At 46.3% G+C, this 27,236-nt stretch overlaps 1 protein-coding gene across 1 annotated transcript in view; it reads right to left on the reverse strand.

Moving 5' to 3' along the window:
- Positions 1–15,874, reverse strand: part of TMEM233 (transmembrane protein 233) — a 30,698-nt gene extending 14,824 nt beyond the window's left edge. Inside the window, exon 1 of the mRNA XM_059676610.1 lies at positions 15,538–15,874. Within this exon, the coding sequence (XP_059532593.1) occupies positions 15,538–15,723 (186 nt within the window). The 5' untranslated portion in view covers positions 15,724–15,874. The remainder of the gene's footprint in view (positions 1–15,537) is intronic.
- Between the last annotated feature and the right edge of the window lie 11,362 nt (positions 15,875–27,236).

The following is a 27,236-nucleotide window of genomic DNA, read 5'->3' on the forward strand; positions in this document are numbered from 1 at the left end:
TAGTAAACTCCTCCCATCCCATTTCCCAGAGATAACCACTGCTAATAGTTTGCATTTGCTTCCAGATTTTTTTCTTCCCACGAATAATAGGAAGGGAAAACCGACACTTTCTCTTGCTTTCAGTGTGAGTAAGCGCATCATGTGCATCACAGTCAGGAGAAGGAAACAGCAATTTGCACCCTGAGACAAACCAGGAATAACAGGGTCAGTCTGTCTAGTCCGCAACCCCCCAGCATTACAGCTGAGTATTTTCCATAAGTCTTGGCAAAGACAAGTTTATCCCCACCCTTTTGTGATTAAACGTAAGTCACTTCCTTTGTGGGTACTGTAATCTTTTTTTTTTAAGTCTTTTTTAAATTTTTTTTTTATTGATTTCAGAGGGAAGAGAGAGGGATAGAGAGATAGAAACATCAATGAGAGAGAATCATTGATTGGCTGCCTCCCCCCCCCCCCCACTAGGGGGGATGGAGCCCGCAACCTGGGCATGTGCCCTTAGCCAGAATCGAACCTGGGGCCAACACTCTATCCACTGAGCCAGACCAGCTAGGGCGGTACTGTAATATTTTGAGAAAGATACTGTTTTGCTTTTTTAATTTAAATTATCGTGAACAGACTAAGGTAAAACTTGGTAACCTTGGCAATTGTGTATTTGTTTCCTTTAAATACTTGGGTTGTGCTTTTTATTTGGCTAGCTGGTTGTTTTGAAGTTGGTCGCTTGCATTTCATGTACCTTTTTTTCTAAATGTTTCAGCGTCTGAGTCTTTCTTTGACAAAATAATGATGATAATGATGACATTTACTGAGCATTTATTATGTGCCAGGCACTGTGTTACATCCTATTCAAGGATTATCTCATTAGTCCTCAAAACAACCCTATGAGGCAGTTGCTTTACTGTTTCCATTTTCCTGATGGGAAAATTGAGGCACAGAGAAGTTCAAGTCACATAGCTGGTTTGGTAGAGTGTGTGTCTCTGTGTATGTGTTTCTATATTGACACACTCAGAGTTCTTCGTTAGGTTTTTTTTTGTTGTTATTCTAAAAATACGAATACTATCATACTATATTTGTTCTACAACTCACTTTTTCCCCCACTTAATAGAGGGCGGCCAACTTTCCAAACCAGTGCCTGCAGGTCTACCTCATTCCTGCTTTCTCTCTCCAGTTATGATTTAAAATAGTGAGTTCTATCAATAGACTTTCTAATGTTACACCATCCTTGCATTCCTGGGGAGGGGAAATCTTAACCTGTCAGGCCCCATTTTGGGGAGCTAACTTTTTGTTTTCAAACAGCTTCTAACTTTCAGAAAAACTGTGAGTGTAACTGTCTCGTTCTTGCAAATGGCTTTGTAGTAGTGACTTAGATGGTCAGCCTCACCCGTAGGCATTTGTTATTTATCGTCTGTGGCAGTTACATAGGAGGCCGCGGTGCACATCCTCGTTCAGATGTCTGTGTACACATTTGAGCCTCTCCTTCAGATGGAGCCTAGGAATTGGATTGCACAACCGCCCTCATTTTAAGGTGCTAAATGGCAAGTTCCTGTCCCTGTTCACTGTGCAAAGTATGTTAAAAAGAAGGACCTCAGCTTCTTTCCAGTTTTTATTCTCCTTCCAGAGGCAGGTGCACCTTCCTCAGAGTGAGGACAAATGGGCTCTCACCACACATTTCACAAGGCACTCGCGAGTCCCCAGCGGTATCTTTTCCTTTTCTCTGGGCCTGGGCTTACACTGGGAAAATATAATCGTCATTACAAAACCCAGGGCTTGGTCAATTGCCTCAAGCCAGCAAAGGTCACCTCTGGACAGGGAAGCAGGCAAGTTTCTTTCTCCTGTAGTAAATACCAGAGATGTCACGACCACCCACCTGGTTATCTCAAGCGTGTCATTTGTACACCCCTCCCCTGGATGGGCACACGATGCTTAAATACCCACTGAAGGCAAGTTGGCCAGGAGCCAGAAACGAGGAGGACTGTTTCTATGCCAACCACAGGAAGGCTACAGCGCGGAGCAGCAGGACTGGGTCGTGAGGCCCTGCAGCCAGGATCCCGGCTGCCTGGCCACCCCCGGCATCCACATGCCAAGAGGGAGAGACCCAGAGCAACCCCTCATTCTCATCACTGGGGATGAACACCAGTAGGTCTGACGTACTGGGAATTGGTAACACTTTTCACCAGATGGTAAAGCTGTTCCACTGTCCAAGCCAGAAACGATGGAAAGTGCTTGGTCCTTCCCCTCTTGCTGCCTCCCACATGGTGCCGCATGAGGAAGTGCTGCCTGTGTGGTGGGCTCCAGGCGCGTTCCGGGATTCCTTCCTGGGGCAGTTAAATTCATTTTAGGTAGATGACATGGATGTCATAGCAGTGGCTCTAGAGGAAATTCTCCGAAGTTACACTTTTTATACTGCCCTGCGTCGGTGGCTTCCAACCCTGGCTGAACCTTAGAATGACCCTAGGGGCTTAAAACCATCCTTGTGCCCAGCCCCATCCCAAACCAATTGGACCAGGATCTCTGGGAATGGGACTCCAGCATCAGCATTTTTTGAATCTGATCCCAGGTTGAGAAGAATTGAGAACTACCGTCCTGGACAGCCATTCATTCCTTCATTCCTTCGTTCATTCATTCAAAAACTATTTACCGAACACCAGTTCTCTGCCAGGCAATGCTGCCTGCCCTCATGGAGCTTATATTCTGGCGAAGATGGAAAATAAACAAACAAACGTGCAAATAAGACGACGACAGAATATTCTCAAGGTGAGAAGAATGGGGTGGCGTGGGGGAGCTCGGGCTGAGGTGGGGCAGGCAGGCCGAGACCTGAAGACCTGAGAGGGAGCAGGCCTGCAAAACACAGGGACAAGACGATGCCTGGCAGGGAGAACAGCGAGTGTGAGGTCCAGATGTGGGAAAGAATTTTTTTTAGCTGAAGGCACGCAAAACCCAATGTGACTGAAATGTAGGAGGGAGGGAGGGAGGGAGGGAAGGAGAGAGGAAGAGAGGGAAGGGAAAGAGAAGCAAGACCCAGCGACAGAGCTTTTGCACCTTGAGGGCCGCAGGGGCCAATGGTGGAGCCCAAAGCAGTCGGTGGGGTCTAAGCAAGAGATGATGGCAGGGCTGCCTGGGTTCCCTCATCGCCCACTGGAAGCAGCAGCCAGGCCCTGCAGTGCTGACAGTTCGCAGGTGAGACTCCTGTGTGAGCATGAGAGAAACACCTCCTAGAAATACAGAAAGGAATTGAGCCAGGAGCTGCCTTAGCAGGGAGGGATGAGAACCAGCGAAACCTGGGCTATTGTTTATTAACATAAGCCCTGTGTACACTCACGGGTCATTCATGCCCAGGGGAACTGGGACGAAGACAAAAATAGATCCTGCCTCCTCAGTGACCACATTAGCTTGGAGTAATTGTTCTAGTTTGGAATGAGGGTTGAAGTAAAAGTAAACCAAGGAGCTGTGCTAAATATGGCAGCAGGTTGGCTTGAGACCAGGGCAAAAGTAATGGTCTGTTAAGAGTTCTTACGCGACACTCCCCTGGGTAAGAGCGCTCGATCTCTCGTTTGGGGCCTATTCTGGGATTCCTTCCTGGGGCAGTTAACTTCATTTTAAGTAGCAATGGCTCTAGAACACAGGAAGCTCATTCCACCTCAGGGCCTTAGCACGTCCCGGCTCTGCTCCGATCTTCTGGTGGCTGGCTTCATCCTTTGCCAATCAGGTTTCTAAAGTAGGATCTCTTCTCCACCACCTGCCCCCATGAGGCCTCTGTAATATTCCCCTGTTTATTCCTTTCATGTGCTCATCACTCCCTGAAATGATCTTATTTATGTGCTGGCCCGTGTCTGGCCTGTCTTCCTCCATTCATACATAAGTTCGCAGTGAGCTGGGACCAGCCTCGTTTGACAAGCAGGGGAAGGCTGTGTTTGTCCTGTGCTGCCCATGGAAGTGTGGGCAAGTCTGCCCAGTCTCGGGAGAGAGTGAACCCAAAGAGCTCATCTGTTGGTTCCCTGTGTCTCATTTCTGAAAATTGGGTTCAGAATTCTCGAGGGGGAGAAGAGTGGTTAACCCATTGACCCAACAGGCAGGCTGCTTCTAACTGGGAACCAGTTGGCTCACAGGTGCCCCAAACGTCAGCCGTGTAAACTGGCATTTATCTACAGGATCACCATAGTGCCGGGCACATAGGAAGTGTTCAGAAATTGCTGAGTGAATGAATGAGGGAGAACCCCTCCTCCTGTTTTCTGCCTTTCAGAAACGGCGGTAAAACGTTTCCCAGGTGCTGTTTCTTTGTGTTGGCGTAAAGCTCTCCTCGCTAATCCGAATCCCTGCTCCTAGCTTTTTTCTTTGAACTTCAGAGTAACTGCCACCCAATGGAGGCAGGAGCCAGGGCAGCTGTATGTGGAAGTGAAGGCTGATGACTCAGGCTTTTTCTGTCTTTGGTCTGGCAAACTGATGGCTACTCGCTTCACTCCCTGCCTCTTCCATTTCCCGTCTCATTGAAAATGGGCCTTGGAATTTGCCACAATACAACACATATGTGGGAGAGATTTTTGGGGGGCTCACGGGGTGTTTGAAGTGATGGAGATGTTCTCTCCAGTGTCTGTCTGTTGGTAGATACTCACCGAGGAGATAGTGTGGCTCAAGGGAAAATATTATGAGCCATATGTCCTTCAAAAGCATGAAGAACTTAACTCAGGAGCCTCAGGCGCCTTTTATGGGGTTGAGAGACAGAACAAAAAAGTGGGCTTAACTATGGAAAACAGTATGGAGGTTCCTTAAAAAATAAAAAAATAGTACTACCACATAATCCAGCAATTCCACTTCTGGGTATGGAGCCAAAGGAAATGAAAACAGATCTTGAAGAGACATACACACACACCCTCATGTTTATCACTTATAATAGCCAAGATATGGATGCAACAGTGGATGAATGGATAAAGAAGTTGTCACACACTCCCACTCTCACACATACACTCACCCACACACTCATACACACACACTCTCTCTCACACCACACGCACGTACACACACACACACACACACACACACACACACTCACTCACACACATGGAATATTATTCAGCCATGAGAAAGGAAGAAATCCTGATGTGTGTATCAACATGGATGGACCTTGACGACATTATGCTATGTAAGATAAGTCAGACAGAAAACGACAAATTCTGTCTGATATCACTTATATGTGACATCTAAAAAGTCAAATGTGTAAAAACAGAATAGAGTGTGCTTACCTGGGGCTGGGGAATAGAAGAATTGGGGAGATGCTGGCTAAGGATACAGACTTGCACCTAGTAGATAAATATCCCAGAGACCAAATGCCCAGCACAGTGATTACAGTCAACAGTGCTGCAGTATAAACCTCAGCCTTCTAAACACCAGAGCTCTAACAGACTAGATCTTAATTACTTCCAACACAATATTATTCTCATGTGACAGGAGAGAGGTGTTAGCTAACGCAACAATGGCAAAGGCATTGCAATACATATGTATAAAATGAACATTTCGTACGCCTTAAAAACATACACAAAATTACATGTCCGTTGTATATTAATTAAAAAAAAAACCAGTGGACTTATATTAGTGGAGGTAAGCTTCTGCTTAAGTTAAAAACTCAGTAAAAGTGGGTATTTAAAGTGACATTTTCCAAGCATTTGCTTTGTGGCAGGAACAGCACTAAGCTGCAATTTCTCTATCCTTAAAGATTTCCAGGACTAGAACAAAACATCAGAATAAAACAGCATTTGTTTTAACTATAGAGCTGACCATTTCAGCTCAATAAGAACATGACTTAGAGCAAGAATCACCCTTTGAGATGGAGAAAAATTCACTTATTTACCAACCACTCCCTCTTTCTGAAGATTTTTTTCCTTTTTATCATCTTTGGAAAAAAAACTTTATTTCTGATAGAAATGAGATCTAATCATTTATTATAGAAAAATTGAAAATACTAAAAAGTTACAGTAAAATTTGAAATGATAATAGCCAAGTTTTACCGAGTACTTTGCATATATTACCCCGTTGAATGACATGACAATCCCCTGGAAGTAGGTGATACTGTTTTCAACGTACCGATGAGGAAATCAATGTTGTGTTGGAATCAATGTTTATATTCATCTCTAATATTTCACATTTAAACCACAACAAGAACAACAAATATTAATTAAGCAGTTACTCTGTGCTGGGTACCATGTTTCCTGTTTATTAACTCATTTTATAATTCACTTCATAATTAATGCTGGGGTGAACATCCAATATGTAATGTTATGTCTTTCCATTTAGTTAATTTGAACAAATTTTTAATCTCTTGGTGAAGCTTTCTCCGTATAGATCTTTCATGTTTATCTCTGGTAGTTTAAATTTTTGTTTGCTATTGCCAATATTTTGATCTATTGAGTTGTCAATACTGAAATTCTAATTTTAGCACGTGTTCCTTTTTCTTCAAAACATCTCTTTCAAAGTCATCTTCATCTTTATCATCCCTTGGATATCCCTTTCTCTTTCTCAGTGTGCGTGTCCCTCTCTCTGCCTGTTTCTGCCTCTATTTCTCTCTCTCTCTCTCTCTCTCTCTCTCTCTCTCTCACACACACACACACACACACACACACACACACACACACACACACACACCTGTGTAGGCGCCCATCAGTGCCTGAACACAGTCCAGCTGTAAGGAATCTCTTTCTATAGATCAATATTGTCTTACTTCCCAAACTCCTAGATAGCAGGCTTCCTCAAAATAGCTTGATGGATTGGGCACTTAGAAAATATTTGGTAGTAACAACTGAGCTTTCAGGTGACTTCGCATTCCTTGTTTAGATGTTGCTTGCTCCTGACTTCTGTGTCGAAGGTAGTGCTGGGAATTCACAGCCTGGGCTTGCACATCCCAAGGTGCATTTTCCTCGTCACCGCTGTTCATTCATTCATACTTGTCTCTCCCCTTCTTGGGCTTCTGGGCTGTTTTTCTCCATAAATATCTTCAAGGACAACGTAAAAATTGTCCTGTGGCCTGTCACTCAAGCCAAAAAGCCAGAGGAATTGTGCCAGGCTTGCTTGAGAGTACTGTACGAGGCTTCTGATGTTGATGGGGCAGGTCTACTAAAGAAGAGCGCTTTCAGAGCATCACGGCCGTGTTCCTATCTAAAGGCAAGGCGTAGTGGGCTGATGGCAGTGCCCCTGGAGGCTGGCCTGTAAACTCCACGGCAGGACTGTCCCCTTTGATTCTGTCCCCGAGTGCCACCTTCTCGCATGAATAAATGGGAGAGCAGCTTTCTTGCTGGGATTTTGCGAGGAACAAGTGAAATTGTGTGAAGATGCTTTGAGAAGTAAAGGCATATAGGCAAATGCACTACTACTACCAATGGCAATGCCATACTATCAAAATTGTCCAGAACGATGAACAAATGGAGTTATCAGGGGAAGACATTAAGTACAGGAGGTCTCCTTCATTTGGGGGAATAGGTGATAAGATATAAAGGGTAAAGGAAACAAAGACAAATTCCTGGATTTCACCTCTAGGTAAAAGAGAATGAGGGAGGAATAACAGCAAAATATGGCGAGAGGGACCCATTAAAAACACCTATGCTGGAAGAAAAGGGGAGAGAGGGTCTGCAAGGCAAGAGTGTTAGGATGGAACACCTCACAATATCCCCATGTCGACAAAAGCTCAACTCATTAAAAGTGAGGACCAAGGAGTCATTAAGAACAGAATTTCCCAAAGGACCCTGGGCAGCCTGCTTGCTAAATGCCCCAGGCTTTCCTGTTCCAAGGCACAGGGGTTGACCAAAGGCTTCGAGAAACCCCGAAGGAAAGCAGACAGTTCGCTTTTACTCAACTTGCATTTGACCTCTCAGTTTCATCCCTTTATTTTCTGTCCCCCTCTCGTTAAAACTTGTTAACATCAGGCAGAAACAGTTGTGTGAGAAGCGGTTTGGGAAGGTCTGGCTTCATTCTTGAACTTGCAGAACTGGAGGTTTTCCAATATGTTCAGGCGCATACTCAGAAGGCATCACACTTCTGGGTGAAGGGCTTTTAGTTGAAAATATTCATGCCCTGGACTAGCCAGTTGAGAATAGCACCACTTTCCACACGTGGAGCCACTGGTGTGCTGTGTGAGGACTAGCCAGGAAAATTGCCCTTTTTCTTGGTCAACCTCTCAGTGACCCTGGCATGAGCTTGGGTCTGCTGGGTATTTTCCAAAAAAGGTTATCAGAAATGCGGAACACAGGTCAACCTTGGTCAACCTCTCAGTGACCCTGGCATGAGCTTGGGTCTGCTGGGTATTTTCCAAAAAAGGTTATCAGAAATGCGGAACACAGGTGGGACAGGGGAGATTCTCAGAGAAGTAGGAGCCAGCTTAGGGCTCTGTAGCCAATCAGCAAACATTTGTATTACTTCCTTGAGGGTTCCTCAACTTGCCACTGTTTTTTTTTTCTTTATTTCTACCCTCATATTTTTAATTCCCAAGAACTGTTTTGCTTCTCCAATAGTTTTATTTTTTCCAACTTGTTCTTGTTTTGTGACACACACAGTTTCTTACTTCTCAAAGGCTGTTAATCATCTATGCTTGCCATTTTTTCTTCTACTTTTCGCATTATTAATTTCCTTACACTTCATGTGTAAACCACAGGTCTCTGAATTCAGAAGAACTTCACAAGTGTATGCTAATCTTTGACAGCCTCTTCATGTTTGAAAATGAGATGTTGGAAAACTTCTTTTAAAAAGATATTTTTATTGATTTTAGAGAGGAAGGGAGAGGGAGAGACAAAAACATCAATGATGAGGGAGAGTCATTGATGGGCTGCCTCATGCATGCCCCCTACTGGGGATTGAGCCCGCAACCCGAGTATGTGCCCTGACTGGGAATCCAACCATGACCTCCTGGTTCATAAGCTGACGCTCAACCACTGGGCCACACCAGCTGGGCTGCAAAGCTTCTTGAAGATGAGGCTTGTCAATGGGAGGTCATCCTGGGGTGATTGGGTGGGGATGCCATCAGTTCTCTGGAGAACTCCTAAATGTTTGTATCTGTAGGTTTTTTCTTTTGGATGGTAACATCCTTGGAGAGAAAGTCTCCAGTCTCCCTCCTGGAAGCCAGGGTAAGGGTGTCAAATAGGGGCAGGGGTAGAGCTTCCTTGTTCAATACGCAGACTTCCCATTAACCCGCTGGCAGCGCTGAACATTATTGTCTGCTGTGCCTGGTGTCTGCAGGCACTCTGATTAATCTCACCAGAGTGTAGGCCTCCCCTTCTATCAGGGTAGTTGAGGAAGCAAGTGCCCACTGCATGGGGTGGTAGATGATCTCTGATAGTTTCTTGACTTTTTAATCAGTTTCTAAGATTCCTTCTCTATTCAGCCCTACTCTCTATGCCAGCAGTTTTCAACCTGTGGGTCGCGACCCCTTTGGCGGTCGAACGACCCTTTCACAGGAGTCGCCTAAGACCATCCTGCATATCAGATATTTACATTACGGTTCATAACAGTAGCAACATTACAGTTATGAAGTAGCAACAAAAATAATTTTATGGTTGGGTCACAACATGAGGAACTGTATTTAAAAGGCCAGAAGGTTGACAACCACTGCTCTATGCCTACCTTCAAAGGTGATGTCTCCAGCCCTGGCCGCTTTGGCTCAGTGGATAGAGCATCAGCCTGCGGACTCAAGGGTCCCAGGTTCGATTCCGGCTAAGGGCATGTACCTTGGTTGCGGGCACATCCCAGTAGGGGGTGTGGAAGAGGTAGCTGATCAATGTTTCTCTCTCATCGATGTTTCTAACTCTCTATCCCTCTCCCTTCCTCTCTGTAAAAAATCAATAAGATATATTTAAAAAAAAAAGGTGATGTCTCCAGTTAGTACCTCCAATTTCTGAACCTTCCTAGAATCTTGCAGGGCAAATTGTCTCCCCCACACCCCCCCCCCCCATTGGCTCCTTCTTCTGCAGGATTTAGATTTCAGTGTTATTTACTCTGTAAAGTTAGCCAAGACTCAAGTAGCCATTTTCCATATTCTAACATTTTTTTCCACCTCTCTCATCCCTTTTTCGTTCTCCTAATTTGTCCTTGGGTGTTTGCACCCCTTTAAATTCACATACTATCATTTAAAGTGGTTTCAGAAGGGAGTGGAGAGAAACAGATGTGTTCAATACTCTGTGCTTCACCAAAAGTCTTCCTTGTTTATTGTAGGTGTTTCAGTTTAGCATTCATATTTACCTTTAGGCTGCAAGTTATATATAACGGTGACATGTTTATTGGTGACTGCTTTTGTAAGTCTCAATAAAAACAAAAACTGCTATTGGAAAACGTCCCTAAAATATACTCCTCTCCTCTTCCTCCCCCATCATCACCATCATTATCGATACTTACTGAGTTCTAGCGGTGTTCTAGGCAATGAAAACATTTAACTTTTACCCTTTAAGGTCCACAACAGCACCTGAGTAGGTACCATCACAGCCCTCACTTTACAGGGTTGAAAAATCAAGTCTCAGAAAGACTAGTTGCATGAAATCACAAACAGCAAAAAACAGAAAAGCTTTTAAACTTCAATGGTTGGTCTCTAGACAGGTTCTGTAGGTGTGAGGAAGAAGAAATTCTGATGAGAGAAGTCTTATAAATTATCCAATCAAAAGTCCTTGGCTATTTGTATCCACACTTAGGGTAAGCAAGTTGGTTCAACTGTGCAAATGATTATATCAAAAGACTAGTGGCCCAGTGCATGAAATTCGTGCACTGGGGGGGGGGGAAGGGGTCCCCCAGCCTGGCCTGTGCACCCTGTCACAGTGTGGGAGCCCCGTGATCCATCGCCCCAAAGAGGTAGGCCCCACCCACCCATCAGGGGTTCCTCGATGGAGTGCCCTAAAGAGGTAGGCCGGAGCCGGGCGAGGCCTGCGGATCCCCGGGCCGGGCTGCGGCAGAGGCCTGTGGTCCCCCGGCGCAGGTGCACGGGGAGGCCTCCCTCGCCACGGGCCCCGCCCCTCATCCCCCCAGTCCCCAACGCTGCAAGTCCCTGCCCACCCATGCCTGCTGCGCATGCAGCCTGCTGATTGGTCATTACGCATGAGGGCATCCCAGCCAATTTGCATATTACCCTATTATTCGTATAGACATCATCAAGAATGGACCCAACTCTAGTCTCTTGAGTCAGGTAGCAAATTCCAGCTACAAAACCAATGGATGGTGAATTTAAGCTAAATTTTCCAACACTCTGCACCTTGCCTGGGTCCTTTCTTCTTCCAGATCCTGAGGGCAAAGACCTTGCTGATCCTATTTATCCCTTGATAGACGTAAAGCAGTATAGAGCCTGGCCCATAATAGGTGCTCAGTAAACATGTGTTGTATGAACAAACGTTCTTTCTCCAGGGTCAAAAGCCAAATGGAAATTATGAGTCTCTCTTCACTTGGAATAAACAGAGATAACCAGGGATGCATCCAGATAACCTGGGAGTATGATGAATGAGGCCTGACAACCAGCCCAGGCTCCACTTTCCAAGCTGTGTGCCCTGGTACAGGCTATATCTGCATGGAGAAGGGGTGCCACTTTCAAGTTCACACGCGTGGGCTAGCAGTGGCCCAGTCTGGGGGGAAATTCTGGCGACATATGTCCCTGAAATTGATGGCAGGTTAAGTACACTTTCAACAAATAGATGTTTGATACATGGAGAAGCAAAGACTTTCATGTTCCTGCCACTGGCAATGCTCAACCCACCAACATTCCAATGTAACAAGCCATGATGCACATTGTACGTCCTGCCTCACAACCGCCAGGACAGGGCTGGTGGAAAGATCTAACCACCGCTTCTCAGATATATATTTTCCAATATAGTTTTTTTTAAAAATGACGATAAATTTTATTTTTATTTTTTAAAAAAATATATTTTATTGATTTTTTACAGAGAGGAAGGGAGAGGGATAGAGAGTTAGAAACATCGATGAGAGAGAAACATCAATCAGCTACCTCCTGCACACTCCCCACTGGGTATGTGCCTGCAACCAAGGTACATGCCCTTGACTGGAATTGAACTTGGGACCCTTGAGTCCATAGGCTGATGCTCTATCCACTGAGCCAAACCAGTTAGGGCAGTGGTCGGCAAACTCATTAGTCAACAGAGCCAAATATCAACAGTACAACGATTGAAATTTCTTTTGAGAGCCAAATTGTTTAAGCTTAAACTATATAGGTAGGTACATTGTTATTAACTTAATTAGGGTACTCCTAAAGCTTAGGAAGAGCCACACTCAAGGGGCCAAAGAGCCGCATGTGGCTCACGAGCCACAGTTTGCCGACCACGGGGTTAGGGCAATGATGATCATTTAAAAAAAAATAAGTTTTTATTGATTTCAGAGAGAGAAAGGGAGAGGGAGAGAGAGAAACATCAATGATGAGAGATAATTATCAATTGGCTGCTTCCTGCACGCCCCTTACCAGGGATCGAGCCTGCAACCTGGGCATGTGCCCTGACCAGGAATCAGTGACCTCCTGGTTCATAGGTAGATGCTCTACCACTGAGCCACACCAGCCGGGCCCAGTGTAGTTTTATTATTCCCCAGCACCTACTCCAACTTTGTCATTTTAAAGAAGGCTTTGCAGGCTTGGCTTAATAAAGATACTGTGTTGAGATTGTTGGTTCTTTTTACAGTTCTGAGAACTGGCTATTTTGAGCCTTGTCGATATTTTCCATACGTCTATGTTTCTATCAATTTGCATTATTGTATAGTATTTATTGATATTGGGTGCTATTGATTTTTGGGGTAGGGCAATTCTTCATCGGGAGGACAGTCTCCAGCACTGCAGAACATTAGAACTCCTGGTCATTTATAGCAAATGCCAGGAGGAGTGCCCCAAGTCAGTGGGACACCACAGTTGCTCCCCCAGATTTCCAAATGCCTCCATGGGCAATGGCTTGCCTGCATTGATCACAAATTACAGATGGTCGAGCTTCGAAAAGGGCCGGGATTTAACATCACAAGACACCCTCAGGAAAGTACATACCTGGTGGAGTTGGTCAGCCACCTTCCTCCTGCACAGCCTTCCTCTTCCTCTTGGCTCTGTGGACTTTGCAGTCTCTATCGGGAAACTGTCTAGCCCAGATCTGCACTATGTCAGTGGGGAGACACCTCTAGTACCTTAGAGGGAGTGCAATGAGGAGGGTGTAGGAAACTCTTTTTAGAATTTGGGTTTCACTTCCTTGATGTTCTGTTTATTTTCATATGTAACATATGTTTCCAGGCTCCACCATCTGTCCGTCCGTCTGGCAGTTATTGCAGGGGCAGGGGGCTTTATTTCGATTCATCCTTACACAGGTTTGCTCAGCTTAAAAACAGGCACAGCCCCACCTTCTAGATGAGGAAACCAAGGCTTCGAGAAGGCACGAAACTTGCTCAGGGCCAACTTTCTGACTCCAGGGTCTGTGTTCTGGCAGTAGAACGGTCTCTTGCTATTAAACTATTTTTAAAAGGCTTGGGGTGGGGTGGGGGTGTGGGTGTCAGAAAAAGAGGTTTCTATTCAAAGCATGTACACATCTTGTCCCCCAGGACACAACAAGGGACATCATTAGCATTCAACCTGTCAGCACGGGCTGGAGTGTGGTGTTAGCTCATCTCGGATGGGGGTGGGGCACTGGGAAAGACGCAGATTGGCTGCTGATTCATTAATAAACCAGGATAGTGTGTGGGCACCAGCGGCAGCCAGAGAGCCGACTGCTGGACTGCTGTCTGGAGAATTTGGCAGCTGCATTCTCCCCAGCTTTGCTGCAACCATGTCCCCCGCCCCCCCATGTCCTGGGAGAGGAAGGAAGGAGGAAGGAAACTGGCTGGGCTCTAAGGTGGCTTCAGGGCTCTGGGGTGGGCAAAAGCAGTCATTGTGGCCCATTAACACCATCCATTCATTCAAACATGCGTTCTCTCATTCTTACTGAGCATCCACCACCTGCCAGAATCTACTCTAGGTGAAGAAACAGCAACAAACAACTGACAAATATCCCTGCCCTCATGAGGGAGACACAGTAGCATATTAGTAAGGAAAATCATCTAGCAGATGGATGAAGTGCTTTGCGCAAAAAGCAGCAGGAAGGGCGCGGAGAGCTTTGGGGGCTAGATTTTAAAGAGAGATCAAGGCCTCAGGGAGTGACGGGATCTAACAGCACCTTGGTGGACACTGTTTCAAACGTTGTCACAATTACTACCTCAATACAACCCCTAAAAATGGCTCTGATTATTCCATTTCAGAGACAGAGGCAGTGGTTTCCGGGGTCTCACAGCCAGCACGTGGTGGAGCTGAGGTTTGAACCCAGGCAGCAGGAAGTCCAGCAGCTGCGCGCTGGGAGGTGGCTGCGGGGCCGCAGACCGGCTTGGGAAAAGGCAAGTTGCGGGCGCACAGAGGCCTCTGTGGGTACCCTGAATCGAACACGGTCCACCCATGGGCAAATGTGGATGGACTCGAGTCGGGGTGGGGAGTTCCGTTGCCCAGCTGCAGAGGTGGCGGCCGGTGGGGGAGGGAGCTCACTGCTAGGGTTGCCCCGGGACTGTGCCGGTGGGAACCTCACCCCGCCGCCACCCCCTGGCCAGTTGCTCCAGTCAATAAGGCGAGGAGGACCTCGCGGCGCTCGTCGCCCTCCTTAGGGCTCGCCTGGGAGCTCCGGCCCGGGCCGAGGAGGGCCGCGGAGGCGAGCTCGGGAAGGGAGGACTCAGAGCACCCGCTGTCGGCCCTCGGGAGAGGCGCGCGAGGTGGGAGGCCTACACGCCAAGGGCGCGCGGAGCTGCACGGAGCGCGGAGTCCCCACGACTCCCAGGGGCGCCCGGCAGTCCTTGGGGACAGGGCCCGCGCGAGCGCAAGACAACCGCGACGCCCTAAGAAGAGAGCGCGCTCCCCAAAGGCCCGCGGAGAGAGCGGGCGCGCTGGAGGGACGGGCCCTGGGGTGCGGGGAGCGCCGCGGGAGGGCGCTGGCGAAGGAAGAAGCAAGAACTGTTGCCCCAGGCAGGGCATGCCGAAGCGTGGGGTCCCGGGTCAAGGAGAGGGCGTCGGGAGTCGCTTGCGAACCCTCCGAGTGTGGCCGACGCGGCGCCCTGCGCGCAGCAAAGGGAAAAGGCCTCTCCGCGGGGAGAGCGGGTCCCGCACGCGGGAGGGGGTGGGGTGGGGGGTGCAGGAGCTTGTGGTCGCCGGCCCAGGTGCGCTACTTGAGGGCTTAGCAAGGCGGTTGGGCAGAGCTCGACGAGAGTCCAGGAATGTCGGAGTCTGGGAGAGAAGCCGCCAAACCCGCCGCGGAACTTTCCCCGGTTGGAGAGGGGTGCACCCTGGGTGCGGAAGGAAGTGGAAAGCCGGCCTGGGGGAGGCTTGGTCAGGGCTGAGCTCCACAAGGAGGCCGAGGAGGCGAGTTCCGAGAGCCCCAGGAAGGCGAGGTGGTGGTGCGGGGGCTGGGGGGGGGGGGGGCAAACACCGCCAGGGCGCGCGGGGCCGTGAGGACGGGAGCCCAGGAGAGCGCGCCGGGCACCCAGGAGGCCGCCCCGCCGCCCATGCCCCCCTCCGGGCCGCGCCGGGTTCTGACTCACCATGATGGAGAAGACGAAAGCCACGATGTTGATGGGGTACGCGGGGCAAAAGCACGAGACGATGGTGAGCCACAGGTAGTTCTTGGGCATGGGCACGTCCTCCTCGGGCTTGTCATCCTCGGTGTTGGCCTCGGGACTGCTGTCCAAAGCCGCCTTGAAGTCCGACTTGGGGGCGTATTGAGACATGAGCGGGGCGGCGCGGCGGGCAGAGGAGCACTCGTCGGGCGTAGTCGGGGCTCTGGCCGCCGGCTCCTGGCGAGCCTCTGAAAAGCCAGCGAGCGAGGCTCACGGAAGACGTGACCTCACCTCTTCTGCGTCCTCCGCGGGCACCCGCCTTCCCCGGCGCAGGGACCCGGGCCAAGAGTCTAGGCACCAGCGGGAGGGAGGGAGGGAGCAAGCAAGGCAGTGAGGGGAGGGGACAGGGAGGCTGCGGGGTGCGGGGGAGCCTGCCAGCCCGAGACCCAGGGAAAGACACTCCTGGACGACACACCCAGAGCCTCTCCGAAGACGCACAGACTCCCCGTGAGAAGTCCGGAATGAAAAGGAGTTTCAGGGGAGCAGAAGCAAAGCCCTTTTAAATTGCAAACTGGCCAGCCCCCGGGTCAGACCATGGGCGAACGGTGCCCTTTTTCAAGCAGCCGAATTTGATTACGTTTAAACAGGACTAGAGGTGACCCAACCGTATCCAGTTGGCCACACAGTTACTACTTCCTCTTCCCCTCCATTTGTTGTCTGGTCCCGGAGGCATTTACATTGCTTCCCCCGCCCCAAACCCTTCTATTTAGAACTTGAACATTGAGCCCCAGTAATTTTCCCCACAGGTGGGCAGGGAACAGGTGCCTAGCTCAGCCCACCCTTTCCATGATGTCCAGGGGCCTCTGGAGACTGGAGTGAGGACAGCCAGGCAGTGGACACTGCCCTCCACTTTGTCCCAAGTGTGGAAACAAGGATCCTTCTCCATCTTTCCCAGCTACACACCAGCAGGTGGATCTGGCTGGTGGAAACAGCCCAGGTGGACAGCTGGGATGGGGAGAAGGGGAGGGGATCCACTTTGGGAACAGGGCGAAGGCAGTTTCATCAGTAGCTAAGCCATTCATGGAAGGGGTTGGGGCCGGAACGGAGACTTTGAAGCCTGACAGAGCTGGGACATTGTTCCATGAGTTGAATGACCTCAGGAAAGTCTCCTCGCCTTGCTGAGCTCCAATTTCTTAATCTGAAAAAAGTGGAATAATGAGAGTCCCTGCCTCCTAGAGACCTGGTGAAGACTACGAGATTGCACATCAAATCAGGTGAATCTCAGCGCTCAATAAACGTCGGCTGTCATTAGGACACTCCCCCCCACATATAGTCATTATACAGTGCCTCGGGTGCAATATCCAAACTTACAAATATTTCACCAAAAATCCAGATATGCTGAGCTTTTTGAGACTGCGCATAATTTTATTATGCTCAGCCTCAAAAACAGTTGCTCACCTTGAACATGTTAATCACCCCTTGGCTGTGTCAGAAGACGAACTGATTGTCGGGGATGCTTCACTTCTCTCCTGGGACCACATTCACGGTATTTAGTTCTCTGCCTCCCTCCCTGGTGTGCAGCTCCCTGAGAGACGGGACAGTCTTGCTCATCTTTGTGTCACCAGGTGGCACATTGCCTGGTACAAAGTATGCGCCTAGCATACTTCGCTGCATGAATACATACAGATGAAACAGTAACTTCTCCACTATGCCCTCCACCCCATTTTGGTTGGCTCATCAGGTGGGAATAAACCAGAGAATTAGCTTAATCTATTGAGTTCTCACCCAAGCCTTTGCATTGGATGTTCCCTCTGCCTGGAATGCTGTTCCCCCACACGGTCACACGGCTGTTCCTCATTTCTCAGCTTCAGCTCAAATGTGTGTGTGTGTGTGTGTGTGTGTGTGTGTGTGTGTGTGAGAAAGAGAGAGAGAGAAAGAGAGAGAGATCTTTTTAGATTTATCTAGCGCAGGTCCCCATAATTATTCTATATTTTCCCAGCATGTTTGTGTGTGTGTGGCATGTATCACTGCTGAACTTCATTTACTTGTTCACTGACTTTTTTTCTGTGAGTTCTGTCACCTCTTCAGAGATGTATCTCCAGCACTTAGAATTAACCTGGCACAAACCAGATAGGAATGTAGGAAATAGTTCTTGAATGAATGGATCAGAATTACCTGGGAGTATCGAAAAGTGATTTCCAGATCTTGACCAAGACCTACTTGAATTACAATTTCCCAGGGTGGCACTCCAGAAACCTGTAGTTTTAATAACTGAGAATCAGTATTTTTAGAACACTCCTCAGTGGTTCTGATGCAACAGAACCTTTTCTCCAATCCTGAACTGCGTCTAGTTCTTAGGACATAGTTTTGGATCTTTAGTTTGGAGATCCCCCCCGGCACCTCATAGTCAGCACGTCAAAGGTGAGAGTGTCCCCCCCAAACCTGCTTCTCTCAAGGCTTCGTCCTTGGTGAATGGTGCCTGCCCATTTTTCGAACCTTGTCTCCTGTCAATCCTCTCCTCTCACTGTGCTCTAGTTCTGTAGGCCTTTGACTCCTTTCTCAAATACTAGTACACCTAGATCTTTCCCACCCCAAGGAATTGATTGATTGATTGATTTGAGAGTTAGTTAAATAGATAGATATAGAGAGGGATTTGTTGTTCCACTTATTTATGCATTCATTGTTTGATTCTTGTATGTGCCCTGACTGGGGATCTAACCCACAACCTTTGTGTATCGGGATGACAGTCTAACTAACTGAGCTACCCGGCCAGGGCCCACCCCCAGGTTATATACCTGCTATTTCTTCATCCAATAAGCCTTTTCTTTCTTCCTTCTCATCTGTCCGGATCTATGACCTCATGTATTTTCCCCAAGATAGTCCTTTCTTTCTTTTTTTTTTTTTTTTGGACTCCCTCAAGGAAAAGCTGACCAGGCGAGGCTACTCATCTGGCCTTTGGGATCTAATGGCTCTAGATCAGTGGTTCTCATCCTTGGCTGCACATTAGAATCACCGGGGAACCTTTTTAAAATCCTGATTTCTGGGCCTCATCTGTTTTTTTTTTTTAATTAAATATTTATTGTTCAGATTATTACAGTTGTTCCTCTTTTTTCCCCCATAGCTCCCCTCCACCCGGTTCCCACCCCACCCTCCGCCCTCACCCCACCCACTGTCCTCATCCATAGGTGCACGATTTTTGTCCAGTCTCTTCCTGCATCCCCCACACCCCTTCCCCCCCACCCAAGAATAGTCAGTCCACTCCCTTTCTATGCCCCTGATTCCATTATAATCACCAGTTTATTCTGTTCATCAGATTATTTATTCACTTGATTTTTAGATTCACTTGTTGATAGATGTGTATTTGTTGTTCATAATTTGTATCTTTACCTTTTTCTTCTTCTTCCTCTTCTTAAAGAATACCTTTCAGCATTTCATATAATACTGGTTTGGTGGTGATGAACTCCTTTAGCTTTTCCTTATCTGTGAAGCTCTTTATCTGACCTTCAGTTCTGAATGATAGCTTTGCTGGATAAAGTAATCTTGGTTGTAGGTTCTTGCTATTCATCACTTTGAATATTTCTTGCCACTCCCTTCTGGCCTGCATGGTTTCTGTTGAGAAATCAGCTGACAATCTTATGGGTACTAGTTACCTTGTAGGTAACTGACTTTCTTTCTCTTGCTGCTTTTAAGATTCTCTCTTTGTCTTTTGCTCTTGGCATTTTAATTATGATGTGTCTTGGTGTGGTCCTCTTTGGATTCCTTTTGTTTGGGGTTCTGTGCGCTTCCTGGACTTGTAAGTCTATTTCTTTCACCAGGTAGGGGAAATTTTCTGTCATTATTTCTTCAAATAGGTTTTCTATATCTTGCTCTCTCTCTTCTTCTGGCACCCCTATAATTCGGATATTGGTACGCTTGAAGTTGTCCCAGAGGCTCCTTACACTATCTTCATATTTTTAGATTCTTTTTTCATTTTGCTTTTCCAGTTGGGTGTTTTTTGTTTCTTTGTATTTCAGATCTTTGACTTGATTCTTGTGATCCTCTGGTCTGCTGTTGGGAGTCTGTATAATATTCTTTATTTCAGTCAGTGTATGCTTAATTTCTAGTTGGTCCTTTATCATAACATCGAGGGTCTCACTAGATTTCTTGAGGGTCTCATTAAATTTATTGGTGGTTTCTAGAAAATTCTTAAAAAACCTTATAACCGTGGTTTTGAACTCTATATCCAGTAGTTTGCTTTCCTCCATTTCTGTCATTTGTGTCGGCATTTTTTATGCTTCGCTGTGTCGATAGAGTGGCTTTCTGTGCTAAGTGTCCTATAGGGCCCAGTGACTCAGTCTCCCCAATTACCTGAGGTAGACACTCTTGGTGCACCCCCTTGTGGTCTTTTTGCACAGTCTTGTTGTAGTTAAACCTTGATTGTTGTAGGTAACACTGGGAGGAATTGACCTCCAGGCCATTCGGCTGTGAGAATCAGCTATGTCTATGGTGGGAGAACTTCTGTGCTGAAGACACTCTTCTGGGGCAAGACTTGCTTCAGTGGGGCTTTGGTGCTCACTGAGTCTGCCCCCTGAGTGTGTCCCCTATGGATCTGAGGAGTTGTAATTGGATGGTCCCACTCTGACCACTGGGTACACTGGCTCTTGGATCTAAGGAGGTGCTAATCTAGCCTCTGCCGGAGGCTACCCAGCAGAAGCCAGCTGTAGAGCAATGCAAGTTGCCCTGGGGCCTTGGGGCAGCTGCAGTTTGTTAAGTAATTTTCAGATTACAAAGGGCCAGGCCTTTCATATGCAAAAGCCTCCATGCAAGGCTTGGGCGGGGCCGGGTCCCAGGGGATCAACAGGGCAGGCGGAGTGAGCAGTATGGCTGCTCTCAGTCCTGCCCTCAGAGGCCCCGGCAATTGCTGCGAGCGCCTCCGAGAGAAAGCCATCCTCGAGTTCCGCCCACTGCCAGACAGTCCAGTTTCTCCCCGTATGAGTCTGGGTCCCCAGAGACTCGCCCGGAACTGGAGCTCAGAGCTTGAGACTCCCTCCTGATTGAAAAAGACAATCTGTCCTCAGCAGCCAGCCCTCTCCACATGCACCTCTGCATCTTTGTATTTTACTTCTGCACCGCACCTCCTCTGAGTCTCGGTATGCTTTTCTCTTTCCTTCTAGTTGTAGAATTTGCACTCAGCCAGCCTTCCTATGGTTCTGGATGATGTCCGTTCCATCTTTTAGTTGTATTTTTAAAGTGGTTGTGTGAGGCAGCAATCTCTGGTGTTTTACCTATGCCACCATCTTGGTTTCTCCCTCCGAGAGTCCTTTCTTGACCATCATATCTAAAATAGCCTTCTATTCTCTTATTCTCTTTCTCATTTCTCTGTTTATTTCTTTCATCACAGCTATCACAACCAGAAATTGTCTTGTTTATTCATATGTTTACTATTTATTGTCTATTTCCCCCATTAGAAGGGAAACCCAAGAGCTGAGACTTATTTTTTCTGTTTGTGCAGGAACAGTTTCTGGCCCTTAGTAGGTGCCCAATAGACAATTGTTGGATCAATGTACTGTGCATGTAGAAAGTTGGAGGTATTTTTATTATCTTTCCTTGAGCCTTTACTTGAATGATCCATCAAACCCTGTTGGTTCCACCTCAAACATGACCCCTCACTCCATCCCCTCTCTCTGTTTCCATGGCTAGTGTTCCAATTGCAGATCTTATCAACAGTGAAAAGGCTCAGTGGGTGCTGTCTCAGCCATATTTGTGATCTGATGCTCATGAATTTACTTGGCTAAGCCCAAGGTTTGGGTACCAAATAGAATTTTGCTATTTTAAGATCATGAACTATACTGTTCACGCTCACCCACTGAGTCATCCAGGGAAATACAAAAGAATGGGTTGTTGACTCTGCAGAGCCCATCTCCTCTGCCAGGAAAACAACCGCTCAGTACTAGCCCAACACTCTGGAATCACCAAACATTTCTTTATTACCTACTGTGTGCACTCAATGCATTTCTTAGATGCACCATCTCATTTAATTCCTTCAGCACCCTTTGTGAGGCAGGGGAAGGTGTTTCCTTTTTACAAGTGAGGACACCTAGCATCAGAGAGGTAGAGGGTCTTCTCTTAGGTCTTTTACCCAAGGAAGTGGAGGTGCCAGGATTTGAACCAGGTCTAAGTTACGTGGTCAATTAGCAGGTCCAGGCAAGAGAGTTGGATGGACATCTCTGACGTTCGCTGGAGTTGTTATATTCTGCTCAGGGAAGATGGATTAATAGCTTGTTGACTGGTCTAAAAAGTAGCAGTGAAATTGCAATCACTTGAAATATTTACAATTAAATGGAAAAGAAAGTGCCCACACCAGAACGTGTAATACATATGGCGGTGATTCTTGAGGGATGCATTAGGCCACTCAGTAGGGGCTTCCAGCTCTAATTTCCTGAGCTTCACCCATTTTCTCTTGAGAGGTCAGTTTATTGCTCTTGAAAGAACCCTCCTGGCTGATGGCTCCAATAATGTGGCAATACCTTCCCCCTTCAAAATGAGAGGAGAAAGTGACTTCCTAATAGCCAATCTCGGAGAAGATTTACTGTAGCTTTCTGGGTCCTGATGTAGCAACTGATCTTTTTTGACCTTTGAAGAAAGTTTTATTTCCAAATGTAAAAGTCACATTTACTCATTGATTCATTTATACTTTGAAGAAAAGCGTAAATAAGAAGAGATGTCACCTATATTCTACCACACAGTGGTAATCTCTATAAAAATAAGGGTTATTTTCTTTGTTTTTTTCTACATATGTATATATTTCTTCAACACAATGAGGCTATATACAGTTTTTGTTTTCTGTTTTCTTACTCAATATATGATTATTCATATTTTTGCAGATGTTTTCAGAGTCTGCATAATTTCCCATTGATTAGGTAGATTATTATTATTTATGTAACAATTCCGTGATCATTAGGTATTTAGGTTATTTTTAGTGTTCTTTTGTTTTTTGTTGTTGTTATGAAAAATGCTGTCATGGATATTTTTTGCATCCAATTATCTGTATTTGTGGTCATTTCTTTGTGACCCATGACCTTACAGGGGTCTTTCTCTGTCTTTGAAACGGCAGAGAAAACTCAGGCTGGTACTGGCTGGTTGAGATGTTGCATTATAAGTAAAATTAATAGTAAAATAGGCACTAATAGTAAAATTAAAATTGAGGCCAAGGAGATAGTCGCAGAATCAATGGACTACAGAAATGAAAACAACTTCCCAGTGCCACGTGGATCCCCAAATCTATAATCTTCAATGGGGTGATGTTGAATCTATGAACCTGTGCTGGAAATCTATGCTTTTCAATCTTAGGTCTGGGATTCCAAAAGGGGAGGAGGGGAGATGCTGAGATTCTGCTGATCTGTGAAAATGCAAGAGAAAGATTCCAGATCTTTAGGAATGGTAAGAGGTTCAGGGCCTTTGCTGCCAAATTTTGCATTAGTCTCAAGTAGCAGCCTTTAAAGTCATAAAGTAACTGCCTTGGTCTCAGGGGTTTGCTACAAAGAACAGTATCTCTTTGGCTAATATTATTAGAAAACCATTTACCTTTCCAGTTTCCAATAACATTGATCCTCTCACCATGGGGGGAAATGTAAATCAGGGGAGAGGGAGGATGAGGGGAGACAGATTCTGTACTGTAAATTTAAAGAAAACACGCCCTCTAATAAAAGCACTTCAGGATGAAGGGACAGAAAACACGAGCCCTCTCAGACTGAAAAGACAACCCTTTTCCCATTTGTCTCCATTGTACCAGAGAAGAGCAGTACCCATGCATCACTTTTCTTGCTGATTGGATGACACATATAATAATATCGACAACATATAATAAATGATAATATATAAAAATGATAATGCTGTGTTTTGGACTATACTCTGCAGCTTATGGATGAACCACTTATAATAGTAAATTTTATAACAGTGATCATAGAAATCAGAAAGAAATTACCTCTACTCCAATATGCTAGCCTTGGACATCTCCCATGCTCCCTTCTAGTTCTTGTGTATGTCCAGGTACATGTCTACACACCTCTAATGAAGGTATATGCACAATTTTGTATGTTGATTTTTTAAAAAAGTACTTAACTTTTCTCACGTCGTGATCCTCTGCTGAATCAGTTTGGATGATTTTAATACTTTTACTATGATTTAACTGTTGTTCTCTTATTGGATAATTTTGGAGTTCTGTCATCTTTGTGTTAAAAATAAGGAAGAAGGGCTCGGCCAGCGTGGCTTAGTGGTTGAGTGTCCATTTATGAACTGGGAGGTCACGGCTCCATTCCCAGTCAGGGCATACACCTGGGTTGTCGGCTTGATCCCTAGTGTTGGGTGTGCAGGAGGCAGCCAATCAATGATTCTCTCTTATCATTGATGTTTCTACCTCTCGATCCATTTCCCTTCCTCTCTGAAAAAAAAAAATTAAACACACACACACACACACAAACACACACACACACACCACACACACACCCCAAAAACTAAAAGAAAGAAACAAGGAAGAAGGGATTTCAGAGATGCTCACAAACCCGATGCCCTTTCTTCTCTCTCTCACCACCCCACAGAGGGGAGTCCCTTGGCTTCATCGGATGAAACAGAGACTTTCAGAGCATGTCTTCCCCTTCAGAGGTCTCCAGAAGCAGAACATTTCCAAAGAGGCTGGACTGCAGACCATTAGGGTGGGAAAGGCCGAACGGTGACGGGTGGAATTGCAACCTGGAGTAAATGGGTCATGGAGGTGACCGTGGGCCGGCGTGGGCAGGAGAGGGTGTTGGGAAAACTGAAATGGAGTAGGTAAGAATTGCGCTTATGTGTGGACCAGAGAGGGAGAGCTGGGTTTCTATGTCTGGGAGTGAATCGTTTGGTGCACCTGATTAAGGAGACCAGCTGCTCGGCCTTGTCTACCTGTGTCACACTCCATTAGTTAAGTCTTCTTATTCATTAAAACATGTTTATTCAAGAATCTACCATGTGTCAGGAACTATTTGGGGTGCTGGGGATACAGTGGTAAACAAGAGAGCTCTAGGTCCCTACTCTTATGGACAAACAGATACGATACTTACAACCTGTGATGAAGGAAATAGAAGAGTGACGTGGGGGAGTGGAGTACCTTAGAGGGGTGGCCGCAGAGGGATGCTAGATGCTGGGTATGTTCTGTTGAACTCCAGAGCCACTTTTCTTCACCCTATCCTCTGACTATCTTGAATGTTCTGCTTCTGGGCCCAGGAAGCTATAGCTCCTGTTTTTGTCAATAAAGTTTTATTGGAACACTCATTCATTTAGCTATTGGCTGTGGTTTTTCTCATTCTATGACATCAGAGTACTTGTGATAGAGATTGTATGGCCCAAAAAGTTTAAAATACTTACTCTCTGGCCTTTTACAGAAACATTTTGCCAACCCCAACTCTAATCTGTAGGGTTCCTTGCCTTCTGGTTTCAGATGGGTTTGGCCAACAGGGATTCCTGGCAAGAGAACAGAGGGAGGGAGGAAAGTGATCCCAGGTGTTTCCCTCCCTGGCTCCCTCTGTGCCGAGTAGCTTTCAGCTGATGAATCATTGGATTGAAAGTCACGGCTTCTCTGAGGAAAGCCCTCTCTATGGAACTCCCCTTTGGGGTTCTAGACAGCCCCCTGTCCTCTTCCCTTCAGGCCTGTTGCTCCCGGGGTATGGCATTGTCCCCCATACCTTTGTAAATAGTTCTTCCTCTAATGTTGTGTGAATGTGTCAATTGAGGCCTGCTGGGTCCAGGATTTAAAGGTGGCATTCCAGTGGAGATTTGGTGGCTAAGGAGAAGCCAGACATTTGAAGAGCTGAGGGAAGAGCATTCCAGGCAGCGGGAATAGCATGTGTAAAGGCCTGAAGGTGGAAAAGAGCTCAGGATACTTAAGAAACAGAAAGGAAGCCAGTATGGGTCGGAGGTGAGTTAGGAGTCAGTAATTAGAGCCACACCATGTAGGACCTTCCCAGAACTGGTAAGAAGTCTGAATTTTATTCTAAATCAACAGGAAGCCATTGAAGTGTTTTAAGACAGATTTTGATGTGGGCTGATTAATGTTCTTTTGTGCTAATCAATTGCATTAATGAGTTACCAGATATAGAGAATGATTTTGGAAAATTAATTGGAAGGAAGGTTTATTTTATGAGCTTCAAAAAGGGACAATCAGCTTTAGGACTGCAGGAACCAGGGCAGATCTGGGGACCCCTACCATAGGAGTTAGTCTTGTCTCATCTGGCTCCTGACAACTGGTCTCTGTGTCTATGGATCAAATCCCAAACCCTCATTAATTTCCCATTTAACCAAGAGAGGGCTGGCCTCAGGTTCATAGTCTTGGGAAGTCAATAGTATCTAGCTAGCTATTATTTTCTTTTAACGCTGTTTACTTCTGGTTATGGTAAGTAGGAGTGGCTTTAAATATATGATAATGACATAAAATCTCCTTTAAAAATGCACCAATTGCATTAATGTATATGTTAATCCTATATGATAAAAGGCTAATATGCAAATCAACCGAACGGCAGAACAACCAGTTGCTATGACGTGCACTGACCACCAGGGGGCATATGCTTAATGCAGGAGCTGCCCCTTGGTGGTTAGTGTGCTCCCACAGGGGGAGCACCACTCAGCCAGAAGCACTGAGCCGGGCTCATGGCTGGTGATCGCAGTGGTGGTGGCAGGAGCCTCTCCCGCCTCCATGGCAACACTAAGGATGTCTGAATGCCAGCTTAGGCCCACTCCCTGCGGGCCTAAGCCATCAGTCGGACATCCCCCAAGGACGCAGGCCGGGCTGAAGCACCCCCCCCCCCAGTGCACAAATTTCGTGCACTGGGCCTCTAGTTAAAGTATAAACTTAAATAGCAAAGATGGCACTTTGGTATGGCAGACATAATGAGGGTTATCTGTGGATTACTCTAGCCTGGGAGGTACTACCCAAGTTAGAATGCATCAGTTTATAAAAGAACTTTAGCGATAACAATCCCATTCTCTTTTTAAAATAATTAAAAAAATATTAAGACTTTATTTGTAGAGCAGTTTTATGATTGCAGAAATATTGAAAGCAAGTACAGAGAGTTCCCATATAGCTGCGTCCCACCTGTAGTCACATACAGCTGGTGCTATTATTACCATCTTGCATTTAGTGTGGTACGTTAGTTACAGTTGATGAGCCAATACTGACACATTATTACTAATAATTTACATTAGGGTTTACTTTTGTGTTGCACATGCTGTGGTTTTTGGCCGAAGTACTAGTATAATGACATGTAAGTATCATTACAAGGTGATACAGGATAGTTTCACTGCCCCCAAGTCCCCTGTGTTCCACCTACTCCTCCCTTTCTACCTTCCCTCAACCCCTGGGAACCACTGATATGTATTTTTAAATCGTGGTAAAATATGCATAACACGAAGTTTACTATTTTAACCATTTTTTCCGTGTTCTTTCTGATACATGCTGCAACATGGATGGACCTCGCACACATTGTGCTAAGTGGAATAAACCAGACACAATAGGGCAACTGTCGTCTGAAATCAAAGTTATATGAAGTACCTGAAATCAGGAAATTGATAGAAACAAAAGGTAGAATATAAGTTACCAGGTGCTGGGGCGGGTGGAGAAATGGGGAGTTAATGTTTTATGGGTACAGAGTTTCTGTTCCGGTTGATGAAAAGTTTTG

This window comes from Myotis daubentonii, chromosome 19 (genome assembly GCF_963259705.1).
Source record: "Myotis daubentonii chromosome 19, mMyoDau2.1, whole genome shotgun sequence".
NCBI classification, from domain to species: Eukaryota; Metazoa; Chordata; class Mammalia; order Chiroptera; family Vespertilionidae; genus Myotis; species Myotis daubentonii.